Source organism: Myxocyprinus asiaticus, chromosome 7 (assembly GCF_019703515.2).
Source record: "Myxocyprinus asiaticus isolate MX2 ecotype Aquarium Trade chromosome 7, UBuf_Myxa_2, whole genome shotgun sequence".
Taxonomy (NCBI): domain Eukaryota; kingdom Metazoa; phylum Chordata; class Actinopteri; order Cypriniformes; family Catostomidae; genus Myxocyprinus; species Myxocyprinus asiaticus.
Window position 1 is genome coordinate 16,180,107 of NC_059350.1, and position 26,120 is coordinate 16,206,226.

Here is a 26,120-nt window from a genome sequence, read left to right on the forward strand (position 1 = left end):
TTGTTATGAAAAGGCTCATTTTGTTCAGGTCAGATGGAGTAACCTAAGAAAACTTTTTAATATGCATGGCTTTTTTAAAAATATATATACTTTTTTAAAAACTTGACAGTGTGTTTTATCACCTTTGCTTATTTGTCAGATTTATTAAAGAACATACATTTTGAGAAATAAAACTACAATTCTACAGCAGTACTAATTCTAAACAATGTAGAGCAGTTATTCAGCTTGAAATATTATATATATATATATATATATATATATATATATATATATATATATATATATATATAAAACATTTTAATAGCATTATATTGGGTAGTAAGGATTGTGAAATATATATTTTTTTATGTGTAGTATGTATTAATTTCTGGGGTTGCCCAGCCCAATAACACAGCATGCCAGTCGCTGTCCAGCATTGCCATTCCGCAGGCTTTCTACATTGCCACCTCTGCCCAAATCATCCTCTCCCTCATGAATCACAACAGATCGGCCGAGTACTGAGAGCCTCCCAAAGAGTGTTGCATTAGCATCCATTGATTGACGAATCTTCCCATTATTGGGCACAAAGTTCCCAAAATCGCCTGGATGTTGTGGATGGTTCATTCCGAGGGGATCGTAATGCCCACCTGTAGATTCACAGCCTTTACTCAAGTCTCCATATTCATGAATGTGCACTGCCCTGGGCTGCTTACTGTGGTCAGGAAGGCCATACAGTCTGAAAGTCACCCTCAGCTTTTCCTTTGGTCCAGACTGTTTGAAAAAAACTTGACCGTATACACGAGGCAAGCCAGGTGCTAATCGAGTGTTAGGGTGCATTCTACACACAGTCTGAAGTGATCTGGAATCACTGTACACTGGAGGAACTGGATTTGAAGCATATGCCAAACCTGACAGTGATCCAGAAAAGTGCACATGGCAACTGAACAAGACTGCTAGAAGTAGTGAAATTTGTAGGGCCTTCATTTCCTCTTTTCCTAAAAGCAAAACAAAATACATCAATGTCAAGTCAATTGTTAATTTTTCAAGCAATATGCATCTACCACCTTTTGCCATGATGAACTTGGACAACACAGTATTAAAATCGTAGTGCTCATATTTTTCAAATATACACAAAAGTTTACAAAGCACATTCAATTATTAACAGTAATGCTTTTTATACTAAATATCAGAAACAATGATGTAAGCCTTGTTGCTAATCGCCAAGAAAACATGTTTTTAAACTCTTTTCTGGTCTATACAGATGATGGATCTCCTTCAATGTGTAACCAGGGGTGGACTGGGAAGAGAAATCGGCCAGGGATTTTACATAGAAACTGGCCCAAAAGTTGTTGAGCGGGTCGCTGTCCTTTTCTGCATATCGCTGCCCCCTTCGGCATATCGCGGCGGCGTTTTGTGGCCCGTTCTGCATAACGCGGCGGCTCATTCCAGCTTATCGCGGCCCATTCGGCCCGTTTCGCGGCCGGCCCACCGGCCCGCCCGGTTCTCCCGATGGCCAGTCCGCCCCTGATCGGCCCCAAAGTGCGTTGGCCCACAGGGAAAATGCCCGGTATACCAGATTACCAGTCCAGCCCTGAGTGTAACCTAGCGTTATCTTAAAATTGATGATGATGCACAGTCACTTCACATTTTGAAATAGATTCTACACAACATGTACCTCCTTTGTTAACTCACCTCTTTGAACAGGCTAGTTTTATGATAGCGTGTTACTTGGTCGGTGTTCTCCTCGCATGTGATAATTTAAGGGTTGTTATTTCAAACTTGCATAATTTAGGGGCGTAAACATAACAGGATGACCAAATTACAGTGCTTGCACATTTTGTAGGGATCAAATTGCATGTCTGCCTACAATGCAGCACAAAATCATGTATTTTCTGAAGTTGCAGTCAATGTGAACACGCTAAAAAAAATGAATAGTAAGATTTACTTAATTTTTATTTTGCAAGTTTTTGCACATAGTTTTTCTAATTACATTTTCACGGTACCAAATGAAGTAAAATCTACTGAACTTCATGAAATAATATTGATTAAAGTGAGAGTCATTTTAACTTCAGCATTTAATTTGATACAGTAACTTTTACTAACAAGTCTGATGTAGATGGTAATAAATAATCTTAGTAATATTTTAGCATGTTGAATTTTACTTGTAAAAAACATGTTTGAGCATACACCACACGATTTACAGTCAAATGTACTTATTTTTTTAAAACTTGTAATATTTACTCAAATTAGTGAATAAATATGACAAAATGTTCTACTTTAGGATTTATACATGATGTCGCATTTTAAAGATAAACAATCATAAATAATATTTATAAGATAGAGCATTCAAGTTTACGTTTAAATTAAATACAACTATAGAATTTATTTAATATTTTCATGTTATTCAATGTAGAAAGTACTTAATCTTTTCTGCTTTATTTACTTCACCACTAAATATTTTTAGTGCATGCAGGACGTAAATATAACAATGTAAGAGCATGTCTGATTGTTTGTTTTCCAACAACAGATTTTTAGTTATAAAAGGTAGTATAATCTACATATAATCATATACACGGAAGTCTGTTTAACTAATCCTTATAACAAAAAAACTTGTTCTTATTTTTGAAGAAGGAAAGAGTAAAACCAGTAGGCTAAATTAGAATTAGGGAAGAAATTATCGTAGAGGTGGAGTTTTCTTTGTTTACTTCTCTTATGTTCTTTAAGTAGTGTTTAGTAAGTCGACGTACGGGGCGTGTCGTCCTGACGTATGCGGTTCATTTGCATGACTTCGCTTGAAGAAGGGGTATACAAATACATTGTAATATGGTTGGTTTAATTTTGTAAGTCTTTGCAGTTTCATATCCTATTTCTCTACAAACGAATCCATTGAGAAAAGTATACATAAATAAGATCACCTTATCACCGTCATGCAAACACATCGCATACTTCTGCTACACATATACCTGGGTTCGTGGTATTGTTTAATGCGCATGCCTGAAGACTTGTAAACTAAGCTACTTACTGTGAACACAGTTTCACCACGATTGCTTAGGGGAAAGTCCCCGGACACTGGTCAGAAATGGCCTGCATAAAATGCAGAATAGTGGCATGCGTAGCGTACATTTGCAAAGACGTCTACGTGACAGAGCTTTCGCATGTATGCCTGATTTGTCAATGAAAGAGATATTGCAGGTGAAGTCACACGGTGCTTCTACAGAACGGGGCTCATTCTCAGCGTGCGCTGTTTTTATGGAAACAAAGCAGACCGTGATTATTACCCCGTGTTGTCTATGCACAGAATGCCTTCGCTCTTATGGATGCATCTTGGTTTTAATGAATCGACTCTCCCATCCCGTGAACTGTGGACGCGCCCAGCTGATCCTGCGATCCGCCCATATCTCAGCAACGCCGGACCCCATTTGCTAAGCCATCTGAAAATGCAAAACGCGGCATTTTATGGGTTGATCCTGCGCATGCGCATACCCGATAGTTTTGTTTGAAGGAGTTATCGTAGCCAGAGAAGACTGGACCGAATTTGCCCGGAAAGAGTGGCTCACCACAAGGTTGCCAACTAATATCATATTTTAGAGATCCATGAGTGAAAACCACTCGTTATTAAAAGGCGCATAGCTGCTTGATGCATCACCATCAACATGTTAGGGCATTATCCAAACGTGGAAAAATCGCAGCTTGTTAACTACGTGGAGGATTATTTGGAATGTGTTGAATCGCTGCCTTTGGATATACAGAGGAATGTTTCGTTGTTACGAGAGATCGACACGAAGTATCAAGGTAAGCGAAACATTTATAAAGCCACCAGTATGATATGGTGTATTTCTCAATGCATTTACATCCAGTGCACTTTAGCAAGTAGACCGGTTTCGTTTAATTCCTTCATAACATCAAACACAGTTTTTTTTTTTATTGAACTTATTGATGATAGTGTTCTTAATGCTGGCAATGTTCGTTGTATGTGACTTATATTCTTTCTCTCGCACATGCAGCTATGTTTGTATCCTCCACCAGTGATCAGCCATTTTGACTAGTGTACTCTGTACTGTTGTTTGGCTCTGTTCTTTCTTAACGCATCGCTTTAGTTACCATAGTATCTACTACATGACGAGCTAATGGAGCTTTCTGTCGGTGTGTGTTTTGTTCGCGTGGGGCTGAAACGTCTACAGCTTGATGCCGACGCCTAGTATGCCTCAGTTGTTTTTGCTTTGGCGGACTTTACAGTTTGCAAATGAAGGTTACCGTGCGAAATTATTTCTAGGCAATAGAAAATGTTTCATGCAATGTTACAAATTAACAGTTTAATTCCTCACGTGTTATAATACAGAGGAGAACGTATGCTACGCCAGGTAAGGTACTCGTAAGTTTTTGTTCCACAGCGGCAGGGGTAGCACTAGAGCAACACACATGCAAACACCAATCGACTGTAGTATGTTGAAGTGTTGCTTTGTTAAACGTATTGTGGTGATTCTCACGAAACATGCCAAGAGAATGCCCTGGTCCTGTTTTACTGAAATTATGTTTTACAATTTGCATATGGAAATGAAGCCTAATTTGGGGACCGTTCAATTAATATTCAGGGGTCGGTACAAGTTTTGCTCAGTCGACAGCATTTGTGGCATAATGTTGAACTTGTCCCCCCATTTCTTTAAAAAAGCTAAAATCCTGGTTACAGTGTGGCACTAACAATGGAAGTGAATGGGGCCAATCCATAAACGTTAAAATACTCACTGTTTCAAAAGTGAAGCCAACAATATGGGTGCTAACTTTATTTTGATGTGATAAAATCGCTTACCTATTCTGTGTAAAGTTATTGGCAATTTTACAACTTCATTTCGACTCGTCTGTCTGTCCGTCCTTTTTTTTTTTTTTTTTTTTTTATTATTATTTATTTATTTTTAAAGAAATGCAAGTCTAATTTACAGTGAGGCACTTATAAGGGAAGTGAATGGGCCCAATTTTTGGAGGGTTTAAAGGCAGAAATGTGAAGCTTATAATTTTATAAAAGCTCTTACATTAATTCTGTTGTTAAAACTTGTGTATTATTTGAGCAGTAAAGTGGTTTAAATCATAATTTTTACAGTCGTTTTAGGGTTTGTTGACATTACATCGTCATGGCAACGAAGCTGTAAAATTGGATATAACTTACACAGAAACGGTTAGTAAGCTATTTTAGTTAACATTTACCATTGTAAGTATCGCACTGTAACACAGATTTTTGCTTAAAAAAAAAAAAAGGAATGACGATTTTTTATTTATTTTATTTTATTTTATTGTGGTAATCAACATTGTCACAAATGCTGTCGATTAAGTTGAACTTGCATTGAACCCGGAATATTAATTTAAGATTTTTTTTTTTGTTACATTATTTTAATTGCCATTTAACTTGTCTTACCCCATAGATTTAATTACTGCAACGTGAAAAAAATGATACATATTTAAATGGCAAATATTTGTACATTATAGCAGTACTCTCTTGGTACTGCCTTTCATATTTACTGATTTTATTAAAAATAAAAATTAAAAAAAATAAAAAATAGTTCTACAACAATATCTTTTTTTACCATTATATAGACTTAGTAAAAATGACTGTGTTACGGTAATGAGAATCATCATTGAAAACAGTAGGTTGGGAATAGTAAAAGTAAAACATCTGGACATTACGGTAATGAGAATTGTCCTGAAAATAATGTCACAATGCAAAAAATCTTAATAGTCCTAAATTTAGGCTCCATTTTCTTTACGCAAAATATGATTTCATATTATTGATTTGGGGTTTAATATAACCAGGTTTCATGAGAATCACCCATTTTGGCTTGCACAAGATGCATCATCTATATTTCTTATGTGTTTCTCAGCTATGATTGAGAACATTTAGACCCCACAATTTCAATTTCTCTCATTCTTCTATGTTTTGTGCCACTCAGAGGTCCTCAAGGAGGTGGATGAGATCTATGAAAAGTACAAAAAGGAGACTGACAGTGGGCAGCGCAAGCGGCTGCAAATTCAGTTGCAGCGAGCTCTCATCAGCAGCCAGGAGCTTGGAGATGAGAAAATCCATGTGGTCACACAGATGATGGAGGTGGTGGAGAACCGCTCACGTCAGATTGAGGCTCACTCACCTTGCTTCTTAGAGCCAGGAGAGACAGAACGTCCTCCAGAGAAGGTGAGGCATGATCCTGCAAGCACCTCCGCAAATGTTATGCCCGAGCGCTCGTCGGCAAGGCGACCCAGACGTCAGCGCAATAGTGAGAGCCGTGACACTTGTCACGGTGCCAACGGTGCCCTGGAGGACCTGAGCGAGGAGCCTCCGCAGCAGCCCCGTGAGAAAAAGTCCAAGTCAGCCAAGAAGAAGAAGCGCTCCAAGGCCAAGCAAGAGCGAGAAGCATCACCAGTGGAGTTCTCTATTGATCCAAACGAGCCCACCTACTGCCTCTGTGAACAGGTGTCATATGGGGAGATGATTGGCTGTGACAATGAGCAATGTCCAATTGAGTGGTTCCACTTTTCCTGTGTTGGACTCACCTACAAACCCAAGGGTAAATGGTATTGCCCCAAATGCAGGGGCGACAGTGAAAAGACTATGGAAAAAAGTGCAGATAGGGCCAAGAAGGATAGGCGGTCCAGGTAGTGCCTTACAGAAAATGTGCTATGGGAATATTGGAGATTAAGTGAGAATACGCCTGTATGGGGATTGGCAATTTTTGTGTTAAACTTATGTTAAAAGGTTTTCCTCGTGCACTTAGCCCGAAAGGTTTCCAAATAGGTGCTGTTGTTGCAAAGAATTTGGATGGATTGTAAAAATGACCAACAGTTTTCATTAGGCTAACCCTTGAAATACAGATGTTTAAGATACTGCCACTCATGAAGACAATGAGGAGTTATTTTCAAAAAAAAAAAAAATTATAATAATTTCTTTCTATTATTGTTGGTTTCAGTATGCCTCAAGAGTTTATATTTTGGAGGTCACCCAGTCCAGGGTAATAAGTGTTGTTAAAAAAAGAGGCACTTGATGAAAATGCACTGGGTTTGATGAGCATTATGTCCACACCTTTGTTTTGCATTTCTTGTTCTTTCATTCCACATTTTAAAAAATGTAAATTAAAACACACCTCCGAAATGTCTTCCAGTGAGAGAAAAAAAATAATTTTCTTTGTTACAATCTTGGAATGATGTTTTTGTTAAAAGATTTTTTTTCTTTTTTTTTTCTTTTTTTTTTCTTCTATTTAAATAAATCAGTGTTGTTATGTCTTTAAAAACTTGTTGTGATTATAGAGCAGTATCACATGGGTCTTATACAATACAAACCTTTTCAGATGTACAGTATATCAAATAGGGGAGAGTGAACTGCGCCACTTTTTACTTAAGATATCCTCAAAATTAGATTAAACTAATACACCTAAATGTGTCAAAATGTCTGCTATGAACTAAAATAAGAATCTATATCATAGGTCCATAGAAATGTGACTTAAAAATTGGAGGATGTACATTTCAAATAAAAATATGAACATAAAGGAGAAAGAAAACTATTTACTAATATGCAGTCATGTTCCCAAGTCTTATTTTGCTGTATGTTATTTACCTTTTCATAAACAAGCCAGGAATTTTTTTTAATATTCAGAATATTTGAATGCAGTGAAACAATTTTCAACATTTTGTTACAGTATTTGCAATATTATTATTATTATTATTAAAAGCTTACTATCATTACATTAGCTTACCCCAAAACATCTGACATACTTTACCCCACATTTACCATTTTGGGAAAATGCTTCATTTAATAATTTATGGGCAATCTTTAGCTAATCTAAAAGCTAAAAAAAAAAAAAAAAAAAAAACATTGCCATAGTTTAATACATTGGCAGTTCACCAACATATGTGATATTTTTAGACATGGATACCTTTGCTCTGACCTGTAATGTTAAATGACTTTGACATGCAACTTTTTTTTTTGCATAAAAATGCTTTCTTTTTCTCTCATTCACAGTCATTTAGCAAAAATTGTGCACAGTTTGCTGGTTCAACATTTCAGCATTTGCTCAGTAAGAGAAAAACTATATAAGAAACAATAATGCTATGAATATGGTAAGAGTGGTATATGATAAATTCCTCATGCTCTTTAACAATTGTAAATATAAATATATATATATATATATATATATATATATATATATATATATATATATATATATATATATATTTAAATGGCATTTTGGCTTGGGTGGACAAAAAAACTTAAAGGTCCTATCAATTAACAGTTTTAGGTTTCTAAGCAAAGTTTAAAGCGTGAATCTAAGATCTTGCATCTGTGATATTTTTAGAGGTTCTTCATGCGTCAGCTGAACTTTTTCTATTTAAATGGTAACGACCTGATATACAGTAATTAGTGAATTAGTTTTTTTTTTTTTTTTTTTTTTATTAGCGCATTGTAACACAATTTTAAAAGATATACTCGCTGCAGTCCCAACACGTCTTACAGTACAGGCTATTAAAGTCCTGAAACTGTAAACAATGCTCAGAAGCAATTGGTGTACCATATCAGATTGCAAAAATGCCCTCTGTTTAGTTGGAGTATGAATTACTCTCCTGCCACAAGATGTCACCATCATGTAAGAGTATCAACTGTTCTAAGGTAAGTCTGATCTCTGAAATGTTCAGTGAACTCATTAGACTACATTGGAATAAAGCTTGATGTTTGATTGTTTTTATGCATGTGCAATACAGTAGACTTGAAAGCAAGTGATGCTTTTGGCAGTAGTGACTAAATGCTGCACCGCAAATATTTTTCTGCAGATGCAATGCAAACCACATGTCAAAGTATGTTATAAAAGTATACAGGTATAATAATCTTCAGTGTTTGCTGAATGATTTTTTGTTTGTACAGTAATATATTTACATTTAATATGCCATCATATGAGACACGAAAAAAAATTAGGATTCATTTTATTAGTTAATGTGGTTCAGTAGCTCATAACTATAATAATCTTCAATTATGCTCCAACAAAAACAACTGTATTACAATATATATATATATATATATATATATATATATATATATATATATATATATATATATATATATATATTTAAAGGGATAGTTCATGCAAAAATGAAAATTCTCTCATTACTTACTCACCATCATGCCATCCCAGATGTGTATGACTTTCTTTCTTCAGCAGAACACAAACAAAGATTTTTAAAATAATATCTCAGCACTGTAGGTCCATACAATGCAAGTGAATGGTGTCCAGAACTTTAAAGGTCCAAAAAACACATAAAGGCAGCACAAAATTAATCCACACGACTCCAGTGGTTAAATCCATATCTTCATAAGCGATATGATAGGTGTGGTTGAAAAACAGATCAATATTTAAGTCCTTTTTTACTATGAATTCTCCTCCCTGTCCAGTAGATGGCAGTATGCACAAACAAAATAAGAAGATTTATAGTAAAAAAGGACGTAAATATTGATCTGTTGTCATCCACACCTATCAAATCACTTCTGAAGATATGGATTTAACAACTGGAGTCTTATGGATTACTTTTATGCTGCCTTTATATGCTTTTTGGACCTTCAAAGTTCTGGCCACCATTCACTTGCTTTGTATGGACCTACAAAGCTGAGATATTTTTCTTAAAATCTTTGTTTGTGTTCAGCAGAAGAAAGAAAGTCGTACACATCTGGGATGGCTTGAGGGTGAGTAAATGATAAGAGAATTTACATTTTGGGGTGAATTAACCCTTTAAGTCAGTCATGCAAAACCCAAGGTGCTACAGGTAGGTCAGGTTAAAAAAAAAAGTTCAAGATGACAAAAGTGCTTTTTAATTAACAGCTCATTTTACAGTAATGTCTGCAGGAATAAATCTAGCATTCTGTTAGAGGACACTGCAAGACAGTTTAAAGAACAACCTACATATTTAATACAACAAAACATTAGGCTGTTAGGTCACCAGCTCATTCAAGCATGACAATTGGTGATCATTATTTGTGAATGTATATTTAATCTGGGTTCAGATTAATCAGGATTACTCAATAACCCAGGATTTGTTATGTCATCATTTCCCAATATCTATGAATCCAGCTGTCAGTTAATCAGTATATCACCACTCCTGTGATCTTCTAATGAGAAATGTGGCACACATAACTTATCTCCATTATCACCAGTACTATGCCAAACAAAACTGTCCTGTTCTAATTCACTGGAGTGTTCTCCAGTACACTGGAATCTTGCCTAAATCTGATTTTTCCTGAGGTTAGCTGTGGGAGTGTGTGAAGAAATGTCTTTTTACCCAACCAATTGCAACCCTGGGTCAACATTTTAAAAGAGTAAGTCTTGTTTTTTGTAGTCATACTCAAATCACTGAACAAGAGGAAACACCCAGGGAATTTGGGAACCGAAAACTGATACCAAATCTTGGGTGCCCTTGCTCTCTATTCTAGACTAGAAGTTCTTTGATCAAGGAAGTTTAAAAAAAAAAAAAAAAAAAAAAGGAGCCCCACACAAATGCAAACAAGGCCAGATACTTTTCAGACAACAATCCACAAACCCACACTTTGCCTAAACTGCTCAACAAAAATGATGCATGACGAGCCCCTTTGCCAAAATGTGAAACTATAGATTATGTAATCCTATATATATATATATATATATATATATATATATATATATATATATATATATATATATATATATATATATATATATATATGTAGTAACACCATGTTTCATTGCATTAAAACTATGGCCAGAATGCATGGTTACTACGATTTTACTATAGTAAAAGCATGATTATACCCTCATCAAACCTTTCTCTCAACTCCCCACCATGCCAAATAAATAAATCAAATATATAAACTTTTAAATACATTTTTATTTATCATTATAATAAATATTATAATATATTAAGAGTGGAGACAGAAGACATAATGGGAAAAGGTGGGACACCTGATTGATAAAAACTCATCCACACTGTCTTTATACACTACGCTATTGTAACGACACTTGGGGGTGCAGTTTGTCTTCAACATATTTGTCTTCACCAGACTATTGAGTGCAAATAGCCCTGCTGTGTGGCAGGTGCTATTTTCACCTAGTGCATACAGTCACTCCGAAAAAATAAACTCCAGCAACGGATCGCCACCTATTACATCACACACAAATGAAATAGAAACTCCTGCTCAAGAACTGGAGATGTTTCTTCTGCATTAGACACATACCTGATGAAAGCTATTTCAAAAAGTGTTGGGGACAAAACTGGCAAAGGCAAAAAGTGGTGGGGACATGTCCCACCCATAAATGACACCTTTGGTTATAGTGATATCATGTAAATATTGGTACAATAGTTATAGGGCAAAATTGGTCAACTTTGGCAAATATTTTGAGTATTTTGTCTTTTTGAGTAACAAATTAAGATAATGCGTATTCAACATAACACCTTCAGAAAAGGGTTAACCATTTCCTGTTAATTTCAGTCACATTTGGCATTTCATAACATCTCAAGTATTCTATAAACAAATTAATCTCCACTGTGATTGGATCAGTCAATGTGAGCCCACTTTGAACATTTTCATTACAAATTAATTCTCCCCACTTAACACAATGTGTTTTAATGGGGGGCATTTAGCCCCTGCAACAGGGGGGCTTTTTTTTATCTCACATACTATCCTTTCACTTATTGGACAGTTATTATCAAACTTTAGACATTTCACGCAATGGTTTTATGGATCAGGAATATTTTGCAGTATATAGGGACAAACAGGTGTTAAAGGAATATTCCAGGTTCAACAAAGGTTAAGCTCAATTGACAGCATTTGTGGCATAATATTGTTTACCACAAAATTTTATTTGGACTTGCCTCTCCTTTTCTTTTAAAAAAGCGAAAATCTGGGTTCCAGTGAGGCACTTAGCCTACAATGGAAGTGAATGGGGGCCAATTTTTAAACGTTAAAATACTCACTTCATGTGTGTTTACATGATTTTAGTGTGATAATATCACGTCTAACCTTTTCTGTGTAAAGTTATAGCCAATTTTACAACTTTGTTGCTGTGCTGATGTAACGTCAACAAACCCTTAAACCTCAAAATTACTGTAAAAATGACAATTTAAACACCTAGCTCAAATAATACATGAGATTTAACAGAAGAATTAATATACGTGCTTTTACTAAATTATTAGCTTCACATTTTTTACTTTAAACCCTCCAAATATTGGCCCCATTCACTTCCACTATAAGTTCGATTTGTGCTTTTTTACGAAAAGGTGGGACGATTCAAAATAGTTTTTTGTGGTAATCAATATTATGCCACAAATGCTGTTGATTGAGCTTAACTTGTATTGAACCCCGAACATTCATTTAAGGAAAGTACTGTGGTTGTTTTTGTTGCTGTTCTAAAACCGCCTTTTACCCCGTTGGGCCTTTAGCGCCGTTGTACACAATAGGCTTATGTTTTCTATATTAGGTGTATTTGGGGAAATGTTTTTATTTATATCGTAGCCAAATCATAGAAAGTGTTTGCATTCTGTAAAGAAAAGAAATATACACAGACATAGACTGGCCTCTCATCACTTCATTCAAGTCTATCCTATAATATTCTTTACGTTAAAGTGTTGAAGTGCGTCCTCGGTGACCGCCCGCACTTGCTTTGCTTTTTCATTTTCACCTGTTGCGAGGTTAATGCACTGAACACGCGATGTTTTGAAGGCCGCCTGTAGGTGGAGTCAAGAAAACATTTGGTGTTCCGCTGCGCTTCTCGGCATGTCCGATCTTAAAATCAGCCGCACCGGACAGCAAGCGCACAGATCCCGACGCCTCCGAGACGAGTCACGGGTGTGAGTCTGACCTCTGAAACGCAAGCCTACAGCCCGTATGAATGCTCCGTAGTGTACAAGATAGCTAAGAGATCCCAGAAAAGACCGACTGGGAGGCAACCTTGTGGTGGTGCACCAAATGAAGACATGCATAAGAAGGGATGAAGTCATCTCCTGCGTTTTATGGCCAGCAAAGATCATCAATGAATGCAGTGATCGATCAATCCACCAATAAAGAGGCCTCGATGTTGGCGAACTGTCTGGTGGAATCGGTGTCGCCCGTATGCGCAGAATGTCGTGGGAGAGGTGTGGAAAGCGGCAGGTTGTGATCTGTTAATACAGACAGTCCTATTGATTATACAGCTCAGCTACTTTGCCCAGTTATTATTGCCCACCGGACCATTGGCATTAGGCTATGGGCTCACCATTCATTTGACGAGTAAATTACATTGGCGTCTCTCGCGCGTATCAAGCTCGTGGACCCTCCGCCATCCTCACGCGGAGCGCTTCGGTTAATGGAAATACACCCGAACTGAAATACGGTGCGATGTGTTCGTTTTGGAAATTTAATAAGGTGCGCAATAAAACACCGCGTGAGGTAGAGTGCCGTGGAGCATCGGACAGGGTCGTAATCCGCGCCGTGGCCTGTGTGTGAAACGCGCCGGAGAATGGAGAAGTTCCTGCAGATAGCGCCCCATTCCCTGGCCATAGTGCTGTCACGGGTCAGCACCGATGAATCACCCGCGGTCACGGAGAAGCTTCAGCATCATCACACCGGCTATGAGATATTCGCCGACTTCAAAGCTGAGAACATGCAGCACTTCTGGAATAAGAAAGTCACGGACGCCATATCGGACACGTTCTTTTTGGGCTGGATAGACGAACATGTTCTGCTCATTCAAGGCAAGGAGGACCATTTGGAGGTCCTGAGGGAAGGATGGACACGGAGGGCCCTAAAACCACCACGGGGCTTCGAAATCAAGTGCATAGGTAAGCCTGAGTAAACGCCACGACGGATTGATATACAGCGACCCAAGATCCTTTCTTGATGTGTTGGTGTACAAGTTTGAGAGAAACATGCAAATCCAACCTTCTTCATATTGAACATGCCAGTAAAGTGCACGTGCATGTTCAACATGCAGAAAAACAGCATGGGGTGCATGTTGGGACTCACCACTATGCAGAACTGTCTTGTGAGGTTTATTTATCTGTGAATAAATGATCTGTCTCACACACACACACACACACACACACACACATGTTGGAGCAGCTATCATTATGAGGACTCTCCATAGACATAATGATTTTTAGACTGTACAAGCTAGATTCTATCCTTTACCCAAACCCTAACCCTACCCCTAAACCTAACCCTCACAAAAAACTTTCTGCATTTTTACAAAAAAACAAACAAACAAAAAAAACAAAAACATTATTTAGTATGTTTTTTAAGCAATTTGAATTATGGGGACACTAGAAATGTCCTCATAAACCACATATATAGCATTATACCCTTGTAATTACCAGTTTGTAACCTAAAACAATTTCCTCATAAACCACCCAAACCCGCTCACACAGACACACACACACTGCTCATAAAAGAACGCGCATACACACACACACACACACACGCGCGCGCACCTGGTCCAAATAATGGCAGATACTATTTGCATCAATTAAATACTAACAGTATAGGGGCATTACTGCAGCATGTTTATTGTGTGAGTCCCATTGACACACTACACCAACCCCTAAACCTAACCCTAACTTTCCCTTACATGGTTTTACTTTAGTAACCATAGTATCACCATGGTATTTTGTAGCAAAATCATAGTAACCACAAAATTACAGTACACATGGGCAGTATATAAACACCATATTACACTTGTAACACCATTGTTAATTTCATCAAATCTATGGTTTCTGCCAAAAAAACATGGTTACTACAAACTTACTATAGTAAAACTACCTTTATATCCATTTTTGTGTATTATAAGTAGTATTATCCTCCTGAGACCGGAGTGTGACTGCCATGTGCATTTTCCATTTTCCTTTTTAATTTGTAACTGATAGCCCCTAATAAACACGCAAATGGTTTTCCTAAAAATTGATGGCAACAAATGTGGACAGCGGGACTAAGTTGTGAAATTTTAAATAATACCAAGCTATAGACATTTTTTTAATCGAATTGTTTATTATGTTTCCAGAAGTGTTGGTTATTCATGTTTTTGAGACTTTACAGTCATTACATCAGAAATTAACATAAATAATTCTGATTAAAGTAATGGATATCATCATCCAATCACTGCCAACCATGTTAAATAAAATTGTATAATATAAATTCTGAATCTATGTACTGATTACCATTGTCCCATGTCTGCCATGTTAAGTGGTCCAAACATCATCTGCAGACTGAAACTGAACTTTTGGTCGGATTTTAGGAGTGAATCCACTTAGCTACATAGAGAGCTATAGGATGCTCCCTTGCTCCCTATTTAGAGAGTTACTTAACCTCCAGTGTGCTGCCTATCCTTACCTTATTTTCATCCTTACTCCAAATAAAGCCTCTGAAAGCAACATTTTCCAGCTTTTGGATGAACCTATTGATTCTCAATGTGATAATGCACAGTAAATATAGGATTCCAAAGGAAAAAATAAGCAAAAGTACACATTGGTGTTTCGCCATAAATCGCTCAAATTTAAAAAATGGCATATCGGATGAAACTACAGACTCTAATCTTTTGACTCAAACAGGTTTTAATGGAAAAACGTAATTAGGTTTCTTACCAGATGTAGTTTTGTTGGCGTTTCTCCCAAAGACAAACTGTGATTTGCGACATGTTGTTTGGTCACATTACTTTGTGCGTCAAAAGTTTAACCCTTTACTAACAGCTCAGAGTCTCCTGAACTGAGATCAGTCGGATTAAATTAATTTAAATTATGCCTTGCATAAGCAAAGCTAAAATACAACATCCACGAATGTGTACGAGGGGTCGCAACAAACGCGGAATCGAGCCAAGGTCAAAAAGGCACAGTTCCACCCGCGTTCCACCCCACGCCACTGAAGCGATACTTACAATGCAGTTTGTTGTAAATTTCTACTGTTGGGGTGCAAAAAGGCTTCGCTGTGTGACAGGTGTTATTTACACCTAAGTGCAAATAGTCACTCTCATGTTACAAGAAATATGCATAGTAGTTGCCTGCTTTTTACAATTTGACAACATTGACATATGTATGTGCCGATGAAAGTTTACCATGAGATTTTGTAAAACTAGGCTTTTAAAAAGTACTTAAATGTGTCTTTTGAATGATGTGAAGAACCTAAGATACATTAAATCCAACACTTTTTCAGCATCTTGCAAAATCATGTTTGATAAAGATTTTCATGTTGCATAAACAACACAAACATATCTATGTTAAAGTTGCTATCACTTACAAATCACCCATTCTGATGGTGAACAGGCTTTCCCATTCTTTGCTCTTACACTCTCTTGTAAATCTTGATGGCTGCTTGAAGGAGAAACAGGTTTAAAGTTAAAGCATTCCATAGGATCTCCATCATTCAGAGACAAAGTTGTTCTTGAACTCCGTTGAATGTGCCTACCTTCAGAGTGCCTGAAATTGAAATGCATAAGAGATTAATTAACATTTTAGAGTAAGCTTTAACCCCATTACTCCCTAGGATGTGATACCATTGAATAAAATATGCAAACATAACAGAACTATTAAAGTTGCCGAGATATTCTGAAATATCAATAACACGACAATCAAATTGTATCCTTTCCTAGTGTAACAATTTGCCGGCAAGATTTGTAATTGACTCCAACGTAGTTGACTTGACTCTTATGTTCAAATCTGTGTAAACTAGACAGTTTCAAGGGTGTAACTGTGAAGAAGTTGGCCTCCAATCACTGATAATTATGGCAGAATTATCCGCCCCTCCAGCTTGTCATCGTCGCCCCGCCTCTTAGGGCCGCCCTTCAGCCAGGCTCATGACGGGAGTTGGGCAGGAGAGCGAGAAGAGGTGCATAATTAATAAGCCTCGTTTAGTCAGCGGTGAATGAAGCACACCTGATGGGGATAATCCTTCATTACCACTGTCATTTAAAACGCAGAGCGCACCTCTTCTTGGGGAGTCGGCTTCAAATCTCCACGTGTGCACACACTGGCATCCTCACACGCCCAGGACCAGAGCTGGGAGGGTTCGGAGCTGGACAAGATGGTGTGCTGCCGGACCCGTTCCTTGGACCCCAGGACGCGTTAATGAGTCGCCGGGGGTGAACAGCTCACGTTGCTGCCAACGGGCTAGATGCCAGGGCACTTCCCCTCATGCTTGCCACGGGCCTGGGAAGACAGGCCGCCAGTGACACCACCGCCCCTCGCTCCCCTCCCCATTGGAGGGGAGTGGGAGCGGCCGACTGACCCAGCCAGTGCCTGGTCTATCATATGGACACTATATGGCTATCATATGGACCTTTCACGGAGCCCCGTTCACCGCGAGGATGCCAGATTCCCCCTTTATTATGAACACTATTCCCCCTTGGACACTTTATTACCCCTTTTGGACATTTTACATTTATTATTGTTTCCAATAAATGCCTCTCCGAGGCTTGACGTCACACCCACTGTGTCTGTCTCTTGCTCACCCTGCCACATAATGTACAACATGTAACAAACCTGTACACATTCCCGTACAATCAACTCAATGGGAAATTCTCCTCATTCCACTGTCTGGTACTGAATTACCTGTTTTGGAATGTGGTGATCTGTAGTATTTGCGAGTTTGGGTTGTTTTGCCTTGAAAGGGCTGATCTACATTCCCACTGATAAAAAGATTGATTCATCATGTTGAATGTTTTGCAAGGAGATTGAGGTTTGGACTTTTCATATTTAATCTGAATGAAACTTTTAATCGGTGGATAGTTTTCGGTAATCAGAGTTTGTGGTTTCCTGTACCTCTTCGACTGATTTTTTCTTCTGTAAAAACTTTTGAATTACGTTTTATTATTTAGCAAATAAAAAGATTAATTCATCTTTGTGGGCTTGAGTGTTGAATCTGTTGCTTAAACTTTATTGTTTTTTAATTAGATTATAACTTAAGAGAATTTGATTTTTGTTGTTTTTATTGCATATTTATAGGAATTGACATAGTAAAGGGTTTAATTAAGGATTATATCTGACTTAAAATCCCTTATATTGATAACCATTAGCCTATATTTTAGTTAACCTCAACCTCATATTAGCTCAACCATTTGACACAATGACCTAAAAGTCTGAAGGACATTTTGAGAACTATAACTTCTCAAACCTTTACTAGCGATATATTAGCATTTCTGAACATGCCAATAGCAGTTTACTATGTGATTTCCTTGAGAAACTAGGCTCTATAAACCACTTAAAAAGTCCTGTTTTTTGAAGATGAGGTAAAGGACCTTAGATACATGTTTTTTAGAGCTTGTCAAAATCTTTGTTGTAAGACTTTTTGAAAAGGTCACTAAATCACAAAACATAAAGTATTTTGCTGGCATAACATGCTATTTGCCATCAACATTGTTTTTATGTGCCCATATGTTATATTACCAAAAGCAAAACACAAAATTTAACTGATTAGACATCAGCATGACTGCTGTGTGCATTTTTCATTTCCCTTTTTGATTTGTAACTAGTAGCACCTAATAAACATAAAAAATAAATAATAATAATTCTAGAACAAATAGTTTTCCTAAAAATTCATGTCCACACATGTGGACAGCGGGACTAAGGTATGACATTTTAAATAATACCAAGCTATAGAGAGTCAAATTTTTTTAATCAAATTGTTTATTATGTTTCCAGGAGTGTTGGGTTTCATGTTTTTGAGATGTTACAGACATTACATCAGAAATTAGCATAAATAATTCTGATTCAAAGTAATGACCAGCATCATCCAGTCACTGCCAACCATGTTAAAATAAAATTATACATTATACATATTGAATCTAAGTACTGATTACCACTGTCCCATGTCTGCCAAACATGTTGAGTGGTCCAAACATCATCTGCAGCCTGAAACTGAACTTTTGATAGGATGTTTGAATTGATTGCACTTGGCTTCATAGGAAAGCAATAGGATGCTCCCTTGCTCCCTATTTAGTGAATGAATTAACCTCCAGTGTGCTGTCTGTCTGCACTGGTATTAGAACAGTTCGAAATGCACCTTATTTGAATCCTAACTCCATTATTTCTCAATGTGAAAATGCATAGTAAATAAAGGATTTGTAATGAAAACCTTGTGCTAATGTACACAGTAGTGTACATTGTGTTTAGCAGCGTGCTGTTTCGCAATAAGTTGCTCAAATAGTTAAAAATGGCATATCGAATCTAATCTTTTGACTCAAACAGGTTTTAATGTAAAACTCTTAATTAGGTTTCTTACCAGATGTAGTTTTGTTGCCATTTCTCCCAAAGACAAACTCTGTTTTGTCACATGACTCCGTGCGTCGAAAGTTTAACCGTTTACTGAGAGCCCAGAGTCTTCTGAACTGAGATCAGTTGGTTTAAATGAATTGAAATTATGCGTTGCGTATAGCGAAGCCAAAACACAATGTCAGCGCAGAAGGACGTGGGGTCGCACGAGGTTAAACATCTATTTTACATGCAAGCTTCATATACAATAACATGCACAGTTTTACAACTTAAATTAGTAAAATGGCCTGGGATTAAATGTGAAGATTTTGCACTTAATGATGCTTCTTGCTCAATTTGAAAGGTAATTGATATTTTATTCTTGAATTGTTTTCCAACAAAATTTTAAATATATTTCGACAGATGTTTAACCCAGACATTACCTCTGCCCATAGTCACTGCCACCCAGACAGCGAGAAAAGTTTAAAATCCTGTCTTGAAATAGTACAAACCCCCTCAGGTGTATGAATATCATAAACATGATAAACAAGTAGTGTCAAGTTGAGTTCATACCCGTTTGTGGGAGTGTTGAAAACGTTTTTTGTGCTCAATTATAGATCTGCTAAGGCTGACATTAACTCACTGTGCAAAGGAACCTTTTTTCAAATCTTTGAATTCTGCCTGGTAAAAAAAAAAAAAAAAACTAAATGCAGACTTGGAGTTCAAATCAAGTTTGTTTCAAAGCTTTTGAGTGTTGCAAGGATGGAATATTTAGCTACTGCAGGAAATGGTGGCTTTCCTCTATCAGCAGGGACTAGAAATATTGTATTGTATTTTATCAAAATGCTGCATATTCTTTGAGTTTGGTTTGTAAAATGGCACCCGTCGTAAAGAGATATATCAAAGCATAAGTTCAAGAGAGTCACAGTTACGTGCAACATGATCACATGGCAAATAGGTGTGTTCTGAACGTTTTTCCACCCATATTCGGACCCAATGTGTCAAATCTGAAAAGTCTGCTACTCAAAATGTTTCTGTAAATCAGACGCGCTGTGCCTTTCACCACACATCTATTCAAAGTAGTAAGTCTTTGCGCTTGTGCAGTGCGTTGCAACTGTAGTTCCAGCTTCGGCCACTGGGAAGTGCATTTCAGACTTTCTGAAAACATAAACCAATTTTAGCAGACAAAAGTTTTAACTCCCTGTCAATTCTTTTTTGCAAGATCGGTGTGGCTATGTGATAATATTCCTCATTAAGTGTGTTGTTTTGCTTTATCACAATATAGATTTTTGGACATCAGAGTAAACAGAACCTACCATGGTAAAATAAATAAATAAATATATAAATTATTATTTAGCTTGGGGAATTTAGCTGTAGAGACATTTTGTCAACTTTTTAATTTTTTTATAGGAACATAGTTTCTGTAAAATGTGAAAATATAACCTGCCATTATGTCTTCTTTATTTGAAATTGGAGATGTTGTAACTCAAAGCCCCATGTTTTCTGGTGGATGTCTGGGTGAATTGGGTTGAAGATTTATATTCTGGGTAGATAAGGATGGCTACCTCTGAAGTCTTTGTATTACTTGGAGGTCGCCCAGAGACCGCGAAGTTTTAGATTTCACACACTAACCACTTAGGCTTAATGGTAACCATACCCTTAAGAAGAATCCTCAAGGCGTCTGCAGAATGGTAATCATTTGTTGAAAAGTGAGAATCCCTCTTTAAGGAATCTGTGCTGGAATCCAGTTAATGGATTGTTGATGGCTGACCATAGGTCAAATTCCATAACAAGGACCATGATGTTAAAATGCCCCTCAGGTTCGTGCATACACATGGATCGTGGTGGCAGCATTTTAATGGGGTTTCTGCAAAAAACAGGTCTGCTTTTGGTTCAGATGGGAAGGAAGGCGGGGGGGACAGGAAAGGGAACTGTGTTTGACACATGACAAGCCCTAGAAGCCTTGTTTTCAATGGGAGGAAAGGGAGTAGTGCAGAAGAGAATGAAGGGAAATAGTCAAAGGATTAACAAATCAGCATCATGGAGAGACATGTGGATAGCTCTGCTCAGCCACTGGCAACTTTTCAGAGATTTTTTCTTTCTTTTTGATGAGACATTGTTCAACAATCAGTCCTGTTTAAGAGTGCTAAATACGGTTACACTCACACACAGTTCGGTCATAAAATGAATATATTTGTATTTTTCATAAAGACAGTAATCAAACTGCTACTGTAAGTTGTTGTATTAAAGAACAAAAATACAGTTGTCAATCCTAAAGACAGATTGCGTGAATGTAGCCAGTTAGACTATTGGACGGTTTTGTCTAGGGCTGAAATGATTAGTCGACGTTATCGACAACGTCGACAATAAAAAATTGTCTACAAAAATTTCCATTGTCGAATAGTCATTTGATCTCATTTAATGCAACATGCGATCAGATATGAAATTAATGATGAAGCAGGAGAGCAGCACTTCAGCTCGTGCTTGATTGAGGAGAGGAAGAAAAAACAGCTCACAGTCCAGACATACTCCAAACTTTCCAAACAGATTAAGGTGCTGAAGATTGCAAAGTATGAGGGAATTATAATATATGTGTCACAGTGTGTGTCGTATCGTGAAGAAAATCTGTGATTCAAGCTCTATTAAGAAGAGGGAGTTTGTTTTTTGTGAGTTAAAGATGAATCGATGTGACCAAAAAGGTGAGAGAGTGTAGTCTTCGCCCATTATACAATGTAAAAGAAAAAATACATTTGGTTTTAGATTAGTCTTTTTTGGTTTGTTTTCCAAAATAAGTATCTAAAACTCCTTACGTACATTTATTTAGGAGCTATACTGCAGAAGAAAAAATTGTTATTGGAGAATGTTGAATATAATATTTAATATTTACATTTGTTTAAATATATAAAAATCTTTAAAACAAGATACATTTACCTGAGAAGCAACATATAAGATATTTAGACTAGGCAGAAGAAGAAAAAAGTACACTTATATAGAAAATACACTTATATTCAAGATACATTCTCTAAAAACAAGTCTATATACAGTATATTGCCAAAAGTATTCACTCATATGCCTTTAGACGCATATGAACTTAAGTGACATCCCATTCTTAATCCATAGGGTTTAATATGACGTCGGCCCACCCTTTGCAGCTATAACAGCTTCAACTCTTCTGGGAAGGCTTTCCACAAGGTTTAGGAGTGTGTTTATGGGAATTTCTGACCATTCTTCCAGAAGCGCATTTGTGAGGTCAGACACTGATGTTGGACGAGAAGGCCTGGCTCGCAGTCTTCACCCTAATTCATCCCAAAGGTGCTCTATCGGGTTGAGGTCAGGACTCTGTGCAGGCCAGTCAAGTTCTTCCACACCAAACTCGCTCATCCATGTCTTTATGGACCTTGCTTTGTGCACTGGTGCGCAGTCATGTTGGAACAGGAAAGGGCCATCCCCAAACTGTTCCCACAAAGTTGGGAGCATGGAATTGTCCAAAATCTCTTGGTATGCTGAAGCATTCAGAGTTCCTTTCACTGGAACTAAGGGGCCAAGCCCAGCTCCTGAAAAACAACCCCACACCATAATCCCCCCTCCACCAAACTTCACAGTTGGCACAATGCAGTCAGACAAGTACCGTTCTCCTGGCAACCGCCAAACCCAGACTCGTCCATCAGATTGCCAGATGGAGAAGCGTGATTCGTCACTCCAGAGAACGCGTCTCCACTGCTCTAGAGTCCAGTGGCGGCGTGCTTTACACCACTGCATCCGACGCTTTGCTTTGCACTTGGTGATGTATGGCTTGGATGCAGCTGCTCGGCCATGGAAACCCATTCCATGAAGCTCTCTACGCACTGTTCTTGAGCTAATCTGAAGGCCACATGAACTTTGGAGGTCTGTAGCGATTGACTCTGCAGAAAGTTGGCGACCTCTGCGCATTATGACCCCGCTCTGTCATTTTAGGTGGCCTACCACTTCATGGCTGAGTTGCTGTCATTCCCAATCGCTTCCACTTTGTTATAATATCACTGACAGTTGACTGTGGAATATTTAGTAGCGAGGAAATTTCACGACTGGACTTGTTGCACAGGTGGCATCCTATCACAGTACCACGCTGGAATTCACTGAGCTCCTGAGAGCGGCCCATTCTTTCACAAATGTTTGTAGAAGCAGTCTGCATGCCTAGGTGCTTCATTTTATACACCTGTGGCCATGGAAGTGATTGGAACACCCGAATTAAATTATTTGGATGGGTGAGCGAATACTTTTGGCAATATAGTGTACACTGGCAGCCAAAAGTTTGGAATAATGTACAGATTTTGCTGTTTCGAAAATTGGTACTTTAATTCACCAAAGTGGCATTTAACTGATCACAAAGTATTGTCAGGGCATTACTGATGTAAAAAACAGCACCATCACTATTTGAAAGTCATTTTTGATCAAGTCTAGACAGGCCCCATTTCCAGCAGCCATCACTCTAACACCTTGAGTAATCATGCTAAATTGCTAATTTGGTATTAGAAAATCACTTGCCATTATATCAAACACAGCTGAAAGCTATTTTGTTCGTTAAATGAAGCTTAACATTGTCTTTGTGTTTGTTTTTGAGTTGCCACAGTATGCAATAGACTGGCATGTCTTAAGGTCAGTATTAGGTCAAAGAAACAGCTTTCTCTAGAAACTCATCAGTCAGTCATTGTTTTGAGGAATGAAGGCTATACAATGCTTGAAATTGCAAAAAAACTGAAGATTTCATACAAAGGTGTACACTACAGTCTTCAAAGACAAAGGACAACTGGCTTTAACAAGGACAGAAAGAGATGTGGAAGGCCAGATGTACAACTAAACAAGAGGATAAGTACATCAGAGTCTCTAGTTTGAGAAATAGACACCTCACATGTCCTCAGCTGACAGCTTCATTGAATTCTACCCAGTCAACACCAGTTTCATGTACAACAGTAAAGAGAAGACTCAGGGGTGCAGGCCTTATGGGAAGAATTGCAAAGAAATAGGCACTTTTGAAACAGAAAAACAAAAAGAAAACGTTAGAGTGGGCAAAGAAACACAGACATTGGGGAGTCGCATGGCGCCATGCGTGGGTTGGACGTGTGAATGGTGAGCTCTGCGCACTTTGCTAGTTTTAATACTTTTTAGGTCATAAACCGGTGAGATTTCATACTGTTCTAGGAAGACAATATGTCAAAGAATTCAAAGTCCTCGGGCTCTGGAGACATTAAAAGACACTTATGTGCTCAAGCTAAAGCCCCTGAGGAGGTTGCAAGCCTGGGACTCAATTTGGACAGTGCGGTGAAAGAGGTTCAGCGTCAACTGTCGGCAATGCTGGCGAAGGTTATTGCTGACTTGGAGGATCTTACTGTAATACGTCGATCGATCACTGCCATGGAGATGAAATTCACTGAGATGGTTACAAGAGTGTCGGATGTTGAGAAACGGATCGATTATCGGGAGTTATCGGAGAGGGAATTAGCTGCTAATCCGCTAGTAACCAACATAGAATTAGAGCATGTCTGGGAAAAGTTGGAAGACTTACAGAATCGTAGCCTGTGAAACAGCATTCAAATTGTTGGAATTCCTGAAGACGAAGAAAGTCGAGATATGGTGAAATTTCTGGATGGGCTCTTCCCGAGTCTACTCGACATAACAGGCCATAAGCTGGAAATCGAGCGAGCTCGGACAGGCCAGATCAATTCTGGTCAAATGTTTTAGATCATCCAATAAAGATCTTGTGTTATGCGAGGTGAGGATTAAAGGAAGGCTTGTTGGAAGAACCACAACATTTTCTTTCGAATTTGACAAGAGAGAAATGTGATCGATTCAAGGAATGCAAGAAACTCTTACATCAGCAGAAGGTTGCTTTTGCACTGATGTTCCCAGCCAAATTGAGAAAAGTTACTAAGGATGGCCACAAAATATTTACATCCCCACAGCGAGCGATGTCCTTCCTACAGTCAATAGAGTGAGTAGGTCATTGTGTGATACTTTCTATGCAGCTGAGTGGGCCTGACTCACTGAATATTCACTTGACCTGCCGAGGAAAATGAGCGCCTTCTTTGTTTTGTTTTTGTGCTGGTTCCACCTAGTGGGATAGCACTCCTTCGGGACAGTTTGTGGATGAATCTGCACATTCTTTGTGCTTATGCCTCCTGTTGGTTGGAGTTTGTTCTGTGGAATATTGCTTGCAAAACATTGGAGTGATTAGGGCATCTGTTGCACTCATGTAACAGCCGAGTGGGCCTTACTCACTGAACATTCACTTGACTGTCTGAGGAAACTGGGTGCCTTTTTTGTTTCTTTTTGTGCTGGTTCCGCCTAGCGGCTGGAGTTTGTTTTGTGGAGGAACACACCTTCGGAGCAGTTATGTGGATGAATCTACACGTTCTTTGTGCTTATGCCTCCTGTTGACTGGAGTTTGTTTTATAGATTATTTTCTGTTGTGCAATTCTGTCTCACAAAATTTGTATAGAAATACCGGAGTTGTTCGGGGGGAAGTTCAGGGTTTGATTGTTGCACTAATGTTGGAATGTGGTCCTTATAATCTTATTTTTGACACACAATCTATTTTTTTCTAATATGTAAAAATGTCAGATGTTAATATGAGTGGATTGTCTCTCTTCATGTGGAATGTGAATGGGTTGGGGCACCCCATAAAAAGAAGGAAGGTTATTTCTTTTCTTAAATGTAAGAAATATGATATAGTGTTTCTTCAAGAAACACATCTTTCCCCACAGGAAGCTGGAAGATATGGGGTGGGCATGTTTTCTTTAGTACTGGCTCAAGTAAGAGCAGGGGAGTCATTACTCTGATAAGTAAACATCTACAATTCAAATGTCTCAAACAGATTAAAGATAAATTAGGAAGAATCATTATTGTTTTAGCAGAAATTCAGGGGCAAAGGTTGATTTTGGCTAATATTTACGCACCTAACG

The 26,120-nt window shown here is 38.0% G+C and overlaps 3 protein-coding genes across 3 annotated transcripts in view; 2 read left to right on the top strand and 1 right to left on the bottom strand.

Annotated features, from left to right (window-relative positions):
* Nucleotides 1-120: 120 nt before the first annotated feature.
* sod3b (superoxide dismutase 3, extracellular b) lies at nucleotides 121-1,781 on the bottom strand. Its single transcript, XM_051703029.1, has 2 exons — nucleotides 1,672-1,781; nucleotides 121-974 (listed from the first exon to the last, which is right to left on the bottom strand). The coding sequence occupies exon 2, from the start codon at nucleotides 961-963 to the stop codon at nucleotides 361-363; it is 603 nt and encodes a 200-aa protein (XP_051558989.1). The 5' UTR covers nucleotides 964-974; nucleotides 1,672-1,781; the 3' UTR covers nucleotides 121-360.
* A 1,701-nt stretch (nucleotides 1,782-3,482) lies between these two features.
* ing2 (inhibitor of growth family, member 2) lies at nucleotides 3,483-7,503 on the top strand. The gene is made up of 2 exons (XM_051703012.1): nucleotides 3,483-3,771; nucleotides 5,919-7,503. The coding sequence occupies exons 1-2, from the start codon at nucleotides 3,633-3,635 to the stop codon at nucleotides 6,620-6,622; spliced, it is 843 nt and encodes a 280-aa protein (XP_051558972.1). The 5' UTR covers nucleotides 3,483-3,632; the 3' UTR covers nucleotides 6,623-7,503.
* Nucleotides 7,504-12,700: 5,197 nt separating this feature from the next.
* The window catches only part of stox2a (storkhead box 2a), an 87,575-nt gene continuing 74,155 nt past the window's right edge, over nucleotides 12,701-26,120 (top strand). Inside the window, exon 1 of the mRNA XM_051702884.1 lies at nucleotides 12,701-13,791. Within this exon, the coding sequence (XP_051558844.1) occupies nucleotides 13,470-13,791 (322 nt within the window). The 5' untranslated portion in view covers nucleotides 12,701-13,469. The remainder of the gene's footprint in view (nucleotides 13,792-26,120) is intronic.

Excerpts from the sequence above, each read along its gene's own strand:
- sod3b (XM_051703029.1), bottom strand. The coding sequence starts at position 963 with ATGAAGGCCCTACAAATTTCACTACTTCTAGCAGTCTTGTTCAGTTGC.
- ing2 (XM_051703012.1), top strand. The coding sequence starts at position 3,633 with ATGTTAGGGCATTATCCAAACGTGGAAAAATCGCAGCTTGTTAACTAC. Across the intron at positions 3,772-5,918 it reads GATCGACACGAAGTATCAAG|AGGTCCTCAAGGAGGTGGAT; the intron begins GTAAGCGAAACA and ends TGTGCCACTCAG.